Genomic DNA, 15,856 nt, shown 5'->3' with positions numbered 1-15,856 from the left:
GGTTTCCTGAGACAGGTGTCATTAGGTTCTCAAGGGGTCAAATTTAAGAGGCTTAGCCCTTAAGAGGCTCAGAAGCCCTGCTCTGGAATAACACTCCTCTGATATCTTCTTGGTCGTCTGTTTGTTGCCTTAAGAAATGCAGTGGCAAAGAGCTACAGAATCCTGGCATGAGTAGCAGGACAGAAAACCAGATGCTCCAGGAAGAAGAAACTTACACGTACTCTGGAAGCTGCCGACCAGCCCACTGGTTCCCCCGGACGGATGTGCTGGATTATCTCTTTGCAGAAGGTTGTATTTAAGTGAAAAAGCAACATGTATACACCCACAGTGCTTCCAACCAGGGGCCTTACAGTTACACTTACTGCCTGTCAATGACCCCAATGCTGGTTTCGCAAGGTCAAGGATGTCTGAAGACAGCGTGCCCAGATTTCTTCCCATTAGGGATCTAGGTAAGGCTCAGACAGACCTGGTGTGTTTTTGTTTTCCAAGAGAGGATGTGAACCAGCTGGAAGTCCAAGAGGACAGCATTAATCCAAGTCAATACAGTGGCGGTGTCTTACCCAGTGGCCCTTCTCCTGCCGACTCCAAGACCTGAGCGGCTTCCTGAGACACAACAGTGATGGCTCCGACCACTGGCTCCTGGTGGACGTCGCCGTTGGGAGTGCCGTCGGGGATGATGACTAAGCCATGTTTCTGCAGAGAGGAAGAAACCCACCATCACAAAAAACAGGCACCAGGGAAGGAGGACATGGCAGTGAGGCGACTGACCCTGCGACAACACATGCCTGCCACGGGAACACCTGGTCAGCACTAGCTACACGGAATCTAGCTCTGCAGAGACAGGACTCACACCTACCAAATCTGTGCTGAGGAGTGAACACTGTACTTTGTATTCAGGCTGGAAAGAGGACAGGACGGAAGGAAGGAGGAACAAAGCAGTGAGGGCCTGGCGCGCGGGGGGAGCTCACGTACCTCTCCCGTCTCCACTGCTGCCTTCAGCTCGGCCAGCTCCTCTCTGAGCGAGTCCCGCTCACTCCTAAGGCAGCCAATGTATTCTTTCTGTTTCTCTAGGGCCTGGTTTAGACAGGGTAGCAAGAGAAAGAACGGCACAGAAAAAGAGCAAGTGAAAGGTAGCAGAGAAGTACCTAATTCAAATTCAAAAAAGATAAAGGCATAGGAGACAAGGAAGCATTAAAAGCTTTGGAAACAAGCAGTTAGATATGGGAGGAAATACACAGTTATACGGGTATCTATCTCCAGAAGAAAGTTTTAATAGTAAGTGGTTAATCGTGCATAAATTTGGCAAAACATGCTTATCACATCAGGCAAGAAAACAAATCTTTCTTTTTCAGTCATTTAGTAATACTAAAATAAAGTCTTCCTTACAAACCTCCTAAGTACGTTTGTTTGGTAGACCAAAAAACCCACGTTTCATGTTAAACTAAAGTATATTCAAGAATATACCTGATTTTTTAAAAAATAAAAATTAGTTCTGGAGGAAAACAACCAGTATATATACAAGGTATTTTAATTAAACACTGGCCGTAGTAATAGTTCTCCAGGAGTATGGTAAAATATCCCTCAGATACCGCTTAATTAAAAATAGCTAATCTCAGGCTTCCCTGGTGGCACAGTGGTTGAGAGTCCGCCTGCCGATGCAGGGGACACGGGTTTGTGCCCCGGTCCGGGAGGATCCCACATGCCGCGGAGCGGCTGGGCCCGTGAGCCATGGCCGCTGAGCCTGCGCGTCCAGAGCCTGTGCTCCGCAATGGGAGAGGCCACAACAGTGAGAGGCCCGTGTACCGCAAAAAAAAAAAAAAAAAAAAAAAAAAAAGCTAATCTCCCCCCCGCCAAAATTCTCAAGGATCTGTTTTTGTTAATTTAATTAACAAAATAATAACTAAGGGTTATTTGGTTTTCTGATATACCTTCAAAATGTGAAAAACCAAAAAAAAAATACTGACAAAATAAATATAGTCCACCTATGGCAGGTAGCAGAATATGGGTTTGGAAACAGGACGTTGAGTCCTGGCACCTATTAACTGACCTATGCCTCAGTTTCCTCACTGGAAAAGGGGATAAATAACAGCAGCATCCTACGGGCACAGGCTGAAAGGAGTACTCAGTGTCAAGCACCCTGCCTGCAGTGTGTAAGATGCAAGCAAGGCTCAGGAAAAGCCAGACTGGGTTCCATTTTTCCCACCATTGCCTAAATCTCACACTGTCAAGAGCTCAGGACAGTGGTGCAGAAGCAGGAACACACGTTTGGTCAACAATGACATACTGTTACTCTGTGTAATAAAATACCCCATACTTCAGAACCCACCCAGGATAAGCAGTCTGTGCAGGTATCTGACAGCTGCGCTATTTGAAAAAGCCTTTCTCTGCACATTTGTTCCTATATTTAATGTTTTCTACCAGCATTCCCATTAATCTAAGAAGTTAAACTACAACAGGTAACTTTCCTCTTGGTTTACAGAGTTTAGAAGTGGGCTAACTGCTTCGTTACTGACTGCTGAATAGCTGGACAACTTTTTAAATCATTATAATCCTATTTTCCAACCAATAAGTAAATAATGGATGATAGCAACTGTCATTTGTGTAGCTCCAGGTGTTAAATATACATATAATTTCTCTCATATATTTTTAACTTAATTTCTCCCTTATATACCCTGTACTTTCCTTATGCCCATTTCACAGATCAGAAAACTGAGGTTCAGAGAGGCTACGTTTTCACCCAAAGTCACAGTAACTGGTAAAGCCAGAAAATGAATCCAGTTCTTTTTGGTTCCAAAGCCCTTGCGTACTCTTTATCTATCGTCACCCCATGAAGGCCACAATTATGTTCCCTTATTGTCATCCCAGATAGTACTGGAAAAGTAGTTCACAGGGCAAGTCCTATTCCTTACCTGCCCAAACTGCAACATGAACATCTAACTTCCTTTCAACAATTTACATTCATACTGTGTGTCTACAGTCTGTGTGTAAGTTAACAATCTGCGTTTCTAGCACCATAAGGCATTTACTCTACCACTCCAAGCTAGTATTAACACTCCATTACATTACTAGCAAGTGTAACATTAGAACAGCAAAGCCCAAGCAATACTCTCCCATCTACTGACAGCCACTCTCATCTCTGCTGCGTTGGCTATTTTGGGTTATGGTATCTGTGTGCATAGTCGTGCCATGCGTCACCACACGTAACTGGGTCAGCAACCACTGTCACAACATGCTCTGTAGAAACACCACTGGAGATAAAAGACCCGTTAGGAACAGACCAATTTGAAACCCAGAATTCTATCAAATGCTAGTACATGCCATTTGCTCCTCTTCCCAATCTAATAGCAGATTTTATCTTTACTTTTGGACTTTTAAATTTCATCTTCCCATAATTATGGATGGGAAAATAAAATACATCCTGCAACTCCTTCCATTTCACCACAAAGTTTGAGGACTACTGAAGTACCTTATAATTGGACCAAATGTATTCACACTGGATCTGAAATCCTCTGTATTACCTGACCATATAATCACTACCCTTGTGTTTGTATTCCATAATTGTTCCTAGAGATTTTTTTTTTTAGGGTAAAAAGTACATGCTTGTGGAGATCTAAGTAATTCTTTACCCCTGACCTAACCTCAAATTCTAGTGTCAAGAAGCCTAAAGGCTGAACTTTTGGACAACAGGTTATAATTACATACAGGCACAAATATCTTCCGTCAGAATGGGAGTGAGCCTTGTTCTGGGCTATAGGGATAGACAAGCCCTTCATATGTATTGATTATACGCATGACCACTGGGTGCTCAGAACTACACTAGAGGTACGACCACGAGGATCAATGAAAGAACTAAAGAAAACTGAACTTTAATATGAGAATAATGGCCATGTTCCTTCATGGAGTTACTAAATTTAAATCTTGATAATGAAGCTCCTAGAGACAAGTGATATATTAGGTAGTCACAGATCATATTTAAAAATGTGTCTTCTAAAAGTCAAGGGAGGACCACCTCACACACATTAGGATGGCTACTATCAAAGAAAAAAAAAAGAAAAAAAAGAGGAAACAAGCGTTGTCAAGGATGTAGAGAAACTTGAACCCTTGTACAGTGCTGGTGGAAAGATAAAATGGTGCAGCTGCTATGGAACACGGTATGGCTGTTCTTCAAAAAATTAAACATAGAATTACCATATAATATAGCAATTCCCCTCCTGGGTACATACCCAAAAGAAATCACCAAGAGAGTTTTGCAAACTCACGTTCACGGCAGCATTACTCACAATAGTAAAAAGGTGGAAGCAACCAAGCGTCCAGATGAACGGATAAACAAAATGTGGTACAAGCATACATTGGAATATTATTCATTCTTAAAAAGGAAGGACTTCTGACACATGCTACAACATGTCTGAACCCTGAGGATATATGCTAAGTGAAATAAGCTAGTCACAAAAAGACAAATACTGTATGATTCCACTTTATGAGGTACCAAGAGTAGTCAAATTCATAGAAATGAAAGTGGAAGGGTGGCTGCCAGGGGCTGGAGGAGGGGAAATTGGGGAGCTGCTATTTAATGGGCAGTTTCAGTTCTGCAAGATGCAAAGGTTTCTATGGATGGATGATGGTGAGGTAGCACAAGGATGTCAATGGACTTAATACCACCAAACTCTACATTTAAATTTAAATGGTCAATTTTCTGTTATTTTTTTGGACTTTACCACAATTAAAAAAATTTCTTTTAAGTCAAAGGAGGGACAAACTACTGATGCATGAAACAACTTGGATGAATCTTAGGGGAATTATTCTGAGTGAAAAAAATGTAACTCCAAAGGGCTGCATACTGTATGATCCCATATACAACATTCTTAAGATGACAAAATTAAAGCAATGGAGAACAGATTAGCAGTTGCCAGCACCTGGGATGGTGAAGGGGAGGCAGTAGATATGGCTGTAAAAGGGCAACAGGAGGGACCCCTTATGGTGATGAAAAGGTTCTGCATCTTGATTATATCAAGGTCAATACACTTGTTGTACTATAGTTCTACAAGATGTTACATTTTGGGAAAACTGGATAAAGGGCATACAAGATCTCTGTATTATTTCTTACAATTGCATGTGAATCTACAATGACCTCAAACATTTTTAAAAAGTTTAATTTAAAAAAAAAGCCTAGGGCTTCCCTGGTGGCGCAGTGGTTGAGAGTCTGCCTGCTGATGCAGGGGACACGGGTTTGTGCTCTGGTCCGGGAAGATCCCACATGCCGTGGAGCAGCTAGGCCCGTGAGCTGTCACTGCTGAGCCTGCGTGTCTGGAGAGACACGGGAGAGGCTCCACAACAGGAGAGGCCACAACAGTGAGAGGCCCGCGTACCACAAAAAAAAAAAAAAAAAAAAAAAAAAAAAAAGCCAAGTAGATAGCCTCATCCACCAAGGGCAGACAGCAGAAGAGAGAAGAATTACAATCCTGCAGCCTGTGGAACAAAGACCACATTCACAGAAAGGTAGACAAGATGAAAAGGCAGAGGACTATGTATCAGATGAAGAAGCAAGATAAACCCCCAGAAAAACAACTAAATGAAGTGGAGATAGGCAACCTTCCAGAAAAAGAATTCAGAATAATGATAGTGAAGGTGATCCAGGACCTTGGAAAAACAATGGAGGCAAAGATCGAGAAGATGCAAGAAATGTTTAACAAAGACCTAGAAGAATTAAAGAACAAACAGAGATGAGCAATACAATAACTGAAATGAAAACTACACTAGAAGGAATCAATAGCAGAATAACTGAGGGAGAAGAACGGATAAGTGACCTGGAAGACAGAATGGTGGAATTCACTGCTGCGGAACAGAATAAAGAAAAAAGAATGAAAAGAAATGAAGACAGCCAAAGAGAACTCTGGGACAACATTAAATGCAACAACATTCACATTATAGGGGTCCCAGAAGGAGAAGAGAGAGAGAAAGGACAAGAGAAAATATTTGAGGGGATTATAGTTGAAAACTTCCCTAACATGGGAAAGGAAATAGCCACCCAAGTCCAGGAAGCGCAGAGAGTCCCATACAGGATAAACCCAAGAAGAAACACGCCGAGACACATAGTAATCAAATTGGCAAGAATTAAAGACAAAGAAAAATTATTAAAAGCAGCAAGGGAAAAATGACAAATAACATACAAGGGAACTCCCATAAGGTTAACAGCTGATTTCTCAGCAGAAACTCTACAAGCCAAAAGGGAGTGGCACGATATACTTAAAGTGATCAAAGGGAAGAACCTACAACCAAGATTACTCTACCCAGCAAGGATCTCATTCAGATTCGATGGAGAAATCAAAAGCTTTACAGACAAGCAAAAGCTAAGAGAATTCAGCACCACCAAACCAGCTCTACAACAAATTCTAAAGGAACTTCTCTAAGTGGGAAACACAAGAGAAGAAAAGGACCTACAAAAACAAACCCAAAACAATTAAGGAAATGGTCATAGGAACATACATATTGATAATTACCTTAAACATGAATGGATTAAAAGGTCCAACCAAAAGACACAGGCTTGCTGAATGGAAACAAAAACAAGACCCATATATATGCTGTCTACAAGAGACCCACTTCAGACCTAGGGACACATACAGAATGAAAGTGAGGGGATGGAAAAAGATATTCCATGCAAATGGAAATCAAAAGAAAGCTGGAGTAGCAATACTCATATCAGTTAAAATAGACTTTAAAATAAAGAATGTTACAAGAGACAAGGAAGGACACTACATAATGATCAAGGGATCGATCCAAGAAGAAGATATAACAATTATAAATATATATGCACCCAACATAGGAGCACCTCAATACATAAGGCAACTGCTAACAGCGATAAAAGAGGAAATCGACAGTAACACAATAATAGTGGGGGACTTTAACACCTCACTTACACCAATGGACAGATCATCCAAAATGAAAATAAATAAGGAAACACAAGCTTTAAATGATACAATAGACCAGACAGATTTAATTTTTATAAGAATTCCATCCAAAAACAGATTACACATTCTTCTCAAGTGCGCACAGAACATTCTCTAGGATAGATCACATCTTGGGTCACAAATCAAGCCTCAGTAAATTTAAGAAAACTGAATTCATATCAAGCATCTTTTCTGATGACAACGCTATGAGATTAGAAATGAATTACAGGGAAAAGAATGTAAAAAACACAAACACATGGAGGCTAAACAATACGTTACTAAATAACCAAGAGATCACTGAAGAAATCAAAGAGGAAATCAAAAAATACCTAGAGACAAATGACAATGAAAACATGATGATCCAAAACCTACGGGATGCAGCAAAAGCAGTTCTAAGAGGGAAGTTTATAGCTATACAATCCTACCTCAAGAAACAAGAAACATTTCAAATAAACGACCTAACTTTACACCTATAGCAATTAGAGAAAGAAGAAAAAACAAAACCCAAAGTTAGCGGAAGGAAAGAAATCATAAAGATCAGAGCAGAAATAAATGAAATAGAAACAAAGAAAACAATAGCAAAGATCAATAAAACTAAAAGCTGGTTCTTTGAGAAGATAAACAAAATTGATAAGCCATTAGCCAGACTCATCAAGAAAAAGAGGGAGAGGACTGAAATTCATAAAATTAGAAATGAAAACGGAGAAGTTACGACACCACAGAAATACGAAGCATCCTAAGAGACTACTACAAGCAACTCTATGCCAATAAAATGGACAACCTGGAAGAAATGGACAAATTCTTAGAAAGGTATAACCTTCCAAGACTGAACCAGGAAGAAATAGAAAATATGAACAGACCAATCACAAGAAATGAAATTGAAACTGTGATTAAAAATCTTCCAACAAACAAAAGTCCAGGACCAGATGGCTTCACAGGTGAATTCTATCAAACATTTAGAGAAGAGCTAACACCCATCCTTCTCAAACTCTTCCAAAAAATCGCGGAGGAAGGAACACTCCCTAACTCATTCTATGAGCCCACCATCACCCTGATACCAAAACCAGACAAAGATACTACAAAACAAGAAAATTACAGACCAATATCACTGATGAATATAGATGCAAAAATCCTCAACAAAATACTAGCAAACAGAATCCAACAACACATTAAAAGGATCATACACCATGATCAAGTGGGACTTATCCCAGGGATGCAAGGATTCCTCAATATACACAAATCAATCAATGTGATACATCATATTAACAAACTGAAGAATAAAAACCATATGACCATCTCAATACATGCAGAAAACGTTTTTCACAAAATTCAACACCCATTTATGATAAAAACTCTCCAGAAAGTAGGCATAGAGGGAACCTACCTCAACATAATAAAGGCCATATATGACAAACCCACAGCAAACATCATTCTCAATGGTTAAAAACTGAAAGCATTTCCTCTAAGATCAGGAACAAGACAAGGATGTCCACCCTCGCCATCATTATTCAACATAGTTTTGGAAGTTCTAGCCATGGCAATCAGAGAAGATAAAGAAATAAAAGGAATACAAATTGGAAAAGAAGAAGTAAAACTGACACTGTTTGCAGATGATATGAAACACTACATAGAGAATCCTAAAGATGCCACCAGAAAACTATTAGAGCTAATCAATGAATTGGGTAAAGTTGCAGGATACAAAATTAATGCACAGAAATCTCTTGCATTCCTATATACTAATGATGAAACATCTGAAAGAAATTAAGGAAACACTCCCATTTACCATTGCAACAAAAAGAATAAAATACCTAGGAATAAACCTACGTAGGGAGACAAAAGACCTGTATGCAGAAAACTATAAGACACTGATGAAAGAAATTAAAGATGATACCAACAGATGGAGAGACATACCATGTTCTGGGACTGAAGAATCAATATTGTGAAAATGACTATACTACCCAAAGCAATCTAGAGATTTAATGCAATCCCTATCAAATTATCAATGGCACGTTTTACGGAACTAGAACAAAAAATCTTAAAATTTGTATGGAGACACAAAATAGTGTGTGTCAAATAGTCAAAGCAGTCTTGAGGGAAAAAAATGGAGCTAGAGGAATCAGACTCCCTGTCTTCAGACTATACTATAAGCTACAGTAATCAAGACAATATGGTACTGGCACAAACACAGAAATGTAGATCAATGGAACAGGAGAGAAAGCCCAGAGATAAACCCATGCACCTATGGTCAACTAATCTATGACAAAGGAGTCAAGGATATACAGTGGAGAAAAGACAGCTTCTTCAATAAGTGGTGCTGGGAAAACTGGACAGATATATGTAAAAGAATGAAATTAGGACACTCCCTAACACCATACACAAAAATAAACTCCAAATGGATTTGAGACCTAAATGTAAGACCAGACACTATAAAACTCTTAGAGGAAAACATAGGAAGAACACTCTTTGACATAAATCACAGCAAGATCTTTTTTGACCCACCTCCTAGAGTAATGGAAATAAAAACAAAAATAAACAAATGGGACCTAATGAAATTTCAAAGCTTTTGCACAGCAAAGGAAACCATAAACAAGACAAAAAGACAGCCCTCAGAATGGTAGAAAATATTTGCAAACGAATCAACGGACAAAGGATTAATCTCCAAAATATATAAACAGCTCATGCGGCTCAATATTTAAAAAACAAACAACCCAATCCAAAAATGGGCAGAAGACCTAAATAGACATTTCTCCAAAGAAGACATACAGATGGCTAAGAAGCACATGAAAAGCAGCTCAACATCACTAATTATTAGAGGAATGCAAATCAAAACTACAATGAGGTGAGACCTCACACCAGTTACAATGGGCATCAACAGAAAATCTACAAACAATAAATGCTGGAGAGGGTGTAGAGAAAATGGAAGCCTCTTACACTGCTGGTGGCAATGTAAACTGATACAGCCACTATGGAGAACAGTATGGAGGTTCCTTAAAAAACTAAAAATAGAATTACCATATGATCCAGCAATCCCACTACTGGGCATATACCCAGAGAAAACCATAATTCAAAAAGACACATGCACCCCAATGTTCAGTGCAGCACTATTTACAATAGCCAGGTCACGGAAGCAACGTAAATGCCCATCAACAGACGAATGAATAAAGATGTGGTACATATATACAATGGAATATTACTCAGCCATAAAAAGGAACAAAATTGGGTCATTTGTAGAGACATGGATGGATCTAGAGACTGTCATATAGAGTGAAGTAAGTCAGAAAGAGAAAAACAAATATAGTGTATTAACACATATATGTGGAACCTAGAAAAATGGTACAGATGAACCAGTTTGCAGGGCAGAATTGAGACACAGATGTAGAAAAGAAACGTATGGACACCAATCGGGGAAAGCAGGGTGGTGGTGGTGGTGGTGTGATGAATTGGGCGATTGGGATTGACATGTATACACTGATGTGTATAAAATTCATGAGTAATAAGAACCTGCTGTATAAAAAAATAAAAAAAATTAAAATAAATGTGACACAGACACTAAGTAATAAGCAAATGCTGTTGGAAAAATGGTGCCAACAACAGCAACAAAAGCCAAAAGAACATGTTATTATATGCTACACAGAAAGAAGATACCCACTCATTCACTCAATAATAGCAGGAAAATTTAAAAGTCAAATTATTTATACTGTAACCATCAGTACATCTTTTGGGTAGAAAAAAATTTTTGTTTTATTTTGAATAGCTATTGGACTGAGAGATTTGGGGGTTTTCTATGGCTGGTCCAAAATAATCAGTTTAATATGCTAAGATAATTATACAAAATAGAAATCATGGAGCTGCAGATCTGTGCTAAAGAAAATTATGTAAAATCCTAAAAGAAGCCCATTCTAAATAGTGACCAGATTTCAACTTAACTTTACAAACTACCTGCTTTTGCTATACAGTTTTCACGTCTCATTTTAAATTTCCCAAGTAAAAAATTTAAATAGAATCAGTAGTTCACAGTCACAATTCAAAACTCTTAACCGAGTTGTTAATTAATACCTCAGAAGGTTTTTCCAGCTTTAGACAGAATTACAGGAACTTGGTATTTTAGCAGCAGAAACTCTAAAAGGTAGCTTTCTTTCTTTAAAACTGCTTGGTCTACCACACTTTAACAAGTAATTTTGTTTCCCAAGTGTCTATTGAGAGGATAGGGTCCTTGGAGGTGTGAAATGACCTGGATACCAGAATGCCCCTAACTATGGAGGGTGTGATCCGGAGGGCTTCACATCCACGCCTGTCCACCACAGGTGCTCTTGGGGATTTTGGCCAGCTTTTCCCTACCCCACCTAACCTCTGGTAGAACGGAGGCTTCCTAACTATGTCTTCAGGCCAAGGGTTTCCTTCTCTCTTTTCCCTCCATGCTGCCCTTCCCTGACAAGTTAAGCCTCTGTGGAACAGAGAGCTCATATGCCATGAGGTGTACGTGGCTGCCAGTCAAAAGGCCACATGGGATGAACTGGCAGGGATTTTTTCAGCTCCAGTGTCCTTGGAATCTACCTGAAGGGTTTAGCAAAAAGGCACTGAAGACTTTTTCCTTATCTGGGCCCCTGCTTTAGGGAGTTGCAAGGATATGATTAGAGGTGACATCATAGTCTGGCAGCTCCAGCAAATCTTACATTCCTATCCACTTCCGTAATTAAAATGATTTTAATCTCTTCCTATTTTATTCACCAAAGATTTATGGGATGCTAATAACTTTTCCCCCACCCCCTATCCTTTTGCTTCTTATCCAAATTCTTACAATGTAAGGATATCAAATTACCCACAGAGTTTGAATTAAATGCCTGTGGCTGTTTCTGCATAAAAATCCTGGGGAAATAAAGAACAACTTCCTTAGAAAGTTCCTACTTGTAGGTTTTACAAGCCCAGAGTCAGCTGGAGAGAAGAGTTCTTTCCAGGCATAGGATTAGGTTTTCCCATGGAAGTTTCTGTCTTCTGCTTATTCATATTTCACTCTGTATAAATGCTCTAAAAATAGTCAAAGGACAGAATTTTAGGAATCTCTACGTTAAATTTACATTGGTCTATTCCTCATCAATGAGCTTTGGGCCAAAGCCCAATTTGATCTCATACCCTAATGTTTTTATCTTTCCAAAGCAGTGTCTCCTGGAGTTCAAACACCTCTTTTGTCATGGTGTCTACTCTCTGCTGCATACGCTGATTCTCCTGCAGAGGAAGAGGGGAAGAGAAGTAATAAAAGAGCACAAAGAAAAAGGGGACGGGGTTAGAGGGAGGAAAACAGAACAAAAATAAAGCGAATAAAGAAACTTAACAAAAGCAGAAAGTCTGTGATCAACAGGAAAGATGGCATCCAGTGTCTTAGAAGGAAAGATGACATCCAGCGTCTTGGCGCTGTGTCGGTATGACAGCAAGTGAGAGGACTGGGGGCAGCTGCTCCAGCCACAGCTATGCAAGCCAGCTGGGGCTTCTGTGTACACCCAGCTCCACACATGTACTCTTCCTCTCATAAGTGCCTTTCCCCCAAACATGGGACAACTTACACTTTTAGAGAGGGAAATTCAGATTTTCTTATGAACAAATGATCCTTATCACAGACAACAAGCAGTAGTTTTGAACCCTATTTTTTTAAGAAGAACTAAAAAACTACAAGAGGGACATAGCTCAATCATTTTGAATTCCTGTTAGCAGAATCTATGATAGCAAGAACATCATAAATTACACATTTCACATCAGTTTTTAGAAAAACTAGATTTCTAGCATTTAGCAATTCTTAACTCTTCTGACTAGGCACTGATGCTCAATTTATACTCTCTTATATTTAGCAGGTTCTTTTATGCATTATTGGTAAATTATCATCTTCCACTTTCCCTACTCATACATTTCTCATCTACTTTACCACCTGGTTCTCCATTCTAAAGACCAAAAAACATTATTTTGGCAAAGTCAGGATTCTTCAGTTATAAGTAAATGTGCATATTAACATCTGAAGGATGTTAATTCTAAACATAAAAAGTACTTAAGGGCTTCCCTGGTGGCGCAGTGGTTGAGAGTCCGCCTGCCGATGCAGGGGACACAGGTTCGTGCCCCGGTCCGGGAAGATCCCACATGCTGTGGACCGGCTGGGCCTGTGAGCCATGGCCGCTGAGCCTGCGCGTCCGGAGCCTGTGCTCCGCAATGGGAGAGGCCACAACAGTGAGAGGCACGCGTACCGCAAAAAAAAAAAAAAAAAAAAAAAACTCTTAAAACTAAGGTTTTTAAAGTTTGTATACCCTGCACCCTGGGCTTTTAAATTGGAAACCATACTGACAAATTGTAAAAATCAAGCATTAAAATAGCTCTTAAATGCAATCAACAAACTAAAAACTAGAACACTTAACCAATTCTAACATAAGTTACTGAATTTGAGAAGCAGCTCCCAAAGTAGTTTTATTATTCTTTGGAAACCATATGGGGAAAAGTACATATTTTAATTAGAAAAAGAAATAACAAGTGGCTGGCATATTGACACACATAAAAAAGAGGACAAAAAGGGAGAAGAATTCACGTGATTTTTAACTGCCAGCAGAATACAGAGTTTGGATAATATGCTTCTTGCCATATATGGAAAAACTAAGGCAATTAACTTCACATGTAATCTGATATTTTCAAAGGGTTCTGTGTTTGCATTTAGAATTCACAAATTCTATCTGCTTTCAGCAGGCTATGTTCAATTCAATTATTCTCAAGAATGACAAAAAAAGTAACCCAAATCCACAAAAAGAGTCACTTCTTTTCTTCTATTAAATGGTTTTTAAAGTCATTTATAGGGGGAGAGATTAAGTGAGGCAGGCCCATGGGGGAAGAGAAAAAGAGGGAGGGAAGGGGGGGTGGTTCTGAAGGACGAGGGGCTGGGCTGAGTTGACTGTGATGCATGTGGCATCTCTGGGGTTGTCAAGAGCTGGCCTTTCTGGGACTTCCCTGGTGGTCCAGTGGTAAAGAATCCGCCTTCCAATGCAGGGGACATGGGTTCGATCCCTGGTCAGGATACTAAGATCCCACATGCCTGGGGCAACTAAGCCCACGTGCCACAACTACTGAGCCCATGCACCCGGGAGCCCGCGTGCCACACTAGAGAGAGAAAACCTGCGTGCCACAACTAGAGAGAAGCCCACGCGCCACAACAAAGAGCCTGTGTGCCGCAGTGAAGACCTGATGCAGCCAAAAAATAAAAAATAATTTAAAAAATGAAACAAATAGATTATTTTTTTTAAAAAAAAAAGCTGCCTTCCTGATATCACCACGGGATCAACACTAAGTTAACATTAGACGTGCTTGATAACCTCACCAAGAAAGTGAGCATGACCCCTTCCCAACAAACCTCACCCCATATTTATAAAAAATGACAACCTCAAGAGGAAAACCACATTTAAAGAAAAACAGAGATGCATGCAAGCTGGCAGGCACAAAAGGATGATACATGCTTTCAAAGATTCCTTGGAGGCCCACACTCCTCCTTCCCTCCTAGGATATTGCTGTGGCCTTCAGAGCTCCTCCACCCCAGGAACCTGAGTCACAGCCCCGGGCAACCTTCACCTCTTGTCTACTACCAGGCGTCTTGACACAATTTCTTCTTTTCATTTAGCCATCTCAGAAATGCACCTACCTGAGTGACGATCAAAATTCTTATTCCCCAAGAATCATGTCCCCAAATATAGCATTCACTACATTCCAAAGAATCATGGTACTTTTGCCCATTTCCTAAGATATCTTTAGGAAACAATGTGCTTAGGAATAAAAGACAATTATAAAAGCTTCTGCTATTAAAAGGCGAAATATTTATAGGGTTCACAGTATTAATTTTTTAAGCCTGCCTTCATGTTTCACGTTTGTAAGATTTTAGGGTACAGCCAAATGTGAAGAGACAAGTTTGTGGCATTTTAACTCCCTTCCCTCCCAACACACATGCCCTCATCCAATTCAGTGCATTTTTTTCCAAAATTAAGTATTTCCACAGTTCATGTACATACCTCAATAAGCTCATCTCTTTGTCGGAGGCCTTCTTTAAGTTCATCCATCTTATGCTGTAGCACACTACACATATGTTTCTGCCTTTCTAACTCCTGTTATTAAACAAATGATACAGTTAACACAGATCATGGCACATGACAGACTGGAACATCTACAATATACCATTAAGCAGCTAAGTGTTATCTCCAGAAACACACCTGCACTGCCCATGTATTGTTAACTTAGAAAAATTCTGTATTCTTTGGAAAGGCTCAGAAAATTCTCAATTTTCATCTCATACGATTATACATCTAGACAACCCAAACTAATCAATGGCAAAATTACTATGAACAATGAAATGACTTGGTAAAGTAACAGGTTATAAAATTAACATACAAAATTCAATAATCATCACAGATCAAAATAAAACCTAGAGAGAAGATATAATAAACACAATATCAAAAAATAAAGTAAATACATACATGTAAAATTACAAGATATACCCAAAATCAATATGAGGAAAATTATATAAAACATTCCTGGAAGACAGGGAAGTAGGACTGAACAAAAGGAAAGGCATCTTCTTGGATGAAAAGACTCAGCATCACAAAAATACATGTTATGCCCTAAATTAATCTATACATTTAATGCAGTCCAAATAAAAATACCATCAGGTTTTTTTCTCATCAGAGTAAGACAAGTTGATTATAAAGTTTATTTGGAAGAAAAACAAGAAAAAAAAAAGCTAGAAAAACACAAAACGAAAACGAAGAAAGCTAATCTTACTAGATATTAAAACATAAGGCTTATACAATTAAAACAATGTTGTAATGGCTCATGAATACAGACCAATGGAGTAGAATAGAAAATCCATAAATAGACCCAATTACATATACAAGTACATTAAA

At 39.2% G+C, this 15,856-nt stretch overlaps 1 protein-coding gene across 9 annotated transcripts in view; it reads right to left on the bottom strand.

Moving 5' to 3' along the window:
- The window catches only part of LRRFIP2 (LRR binding FLII interacting protein 2), a 120,456-nt gene that overhangs the window by 12,939 nt on the left and 91,661 nt on the right, over positions 1 to 15,856 (bottom strand). For 5 of the 9 annotated variants that reach the window (XM_079933281.1, XM_079933273.1, XM_079933275.1 and 2 more), the window contains 4 exons: positions 14,969 to 15,061; positions 12,075 to 12,167; positions 973 to 1,074; positions 561 to 693 (listed from right to left, as the gene is read on the bottom strand). In XM_079933281.1, coding sequence (XP_079789407.1) covers positions 561 to 693; positions 973 to 1,074; positions 12,075 to 12,167; positions 14,969 to 15,061 — 421 coding nt within the window. The remainder of the gene's footprint in view (positions 1 to 560; positions 694 to 972; positions 1,075 to 12,074; positions 12,168 to 14,968; positions 15,062 to 15,856) is intronic. The other 4 variants (XM_079933279.1, XM_079933278.1, XM_079933280.1 and 1 more) reach the window with 2 other exon arrangements.

Source organism: Stenella coeruleoalba, assembly GCF_951394435.1.
Source record: "Stenella coeruleoalba genome assembly, chromosome: 10".
In the NCBI taxonomy this organism is placed as follows: Eukaryota; Metazoa; Chordata; class Mammalia; order Artiodactyla; family Delphinidae; genus Stenella; species Stenella coeruleoalba.
Note: the sequence above shows the minus strand (reverse complement) of the source record. Positions and strands in the feature narration are given on the sequence as shown.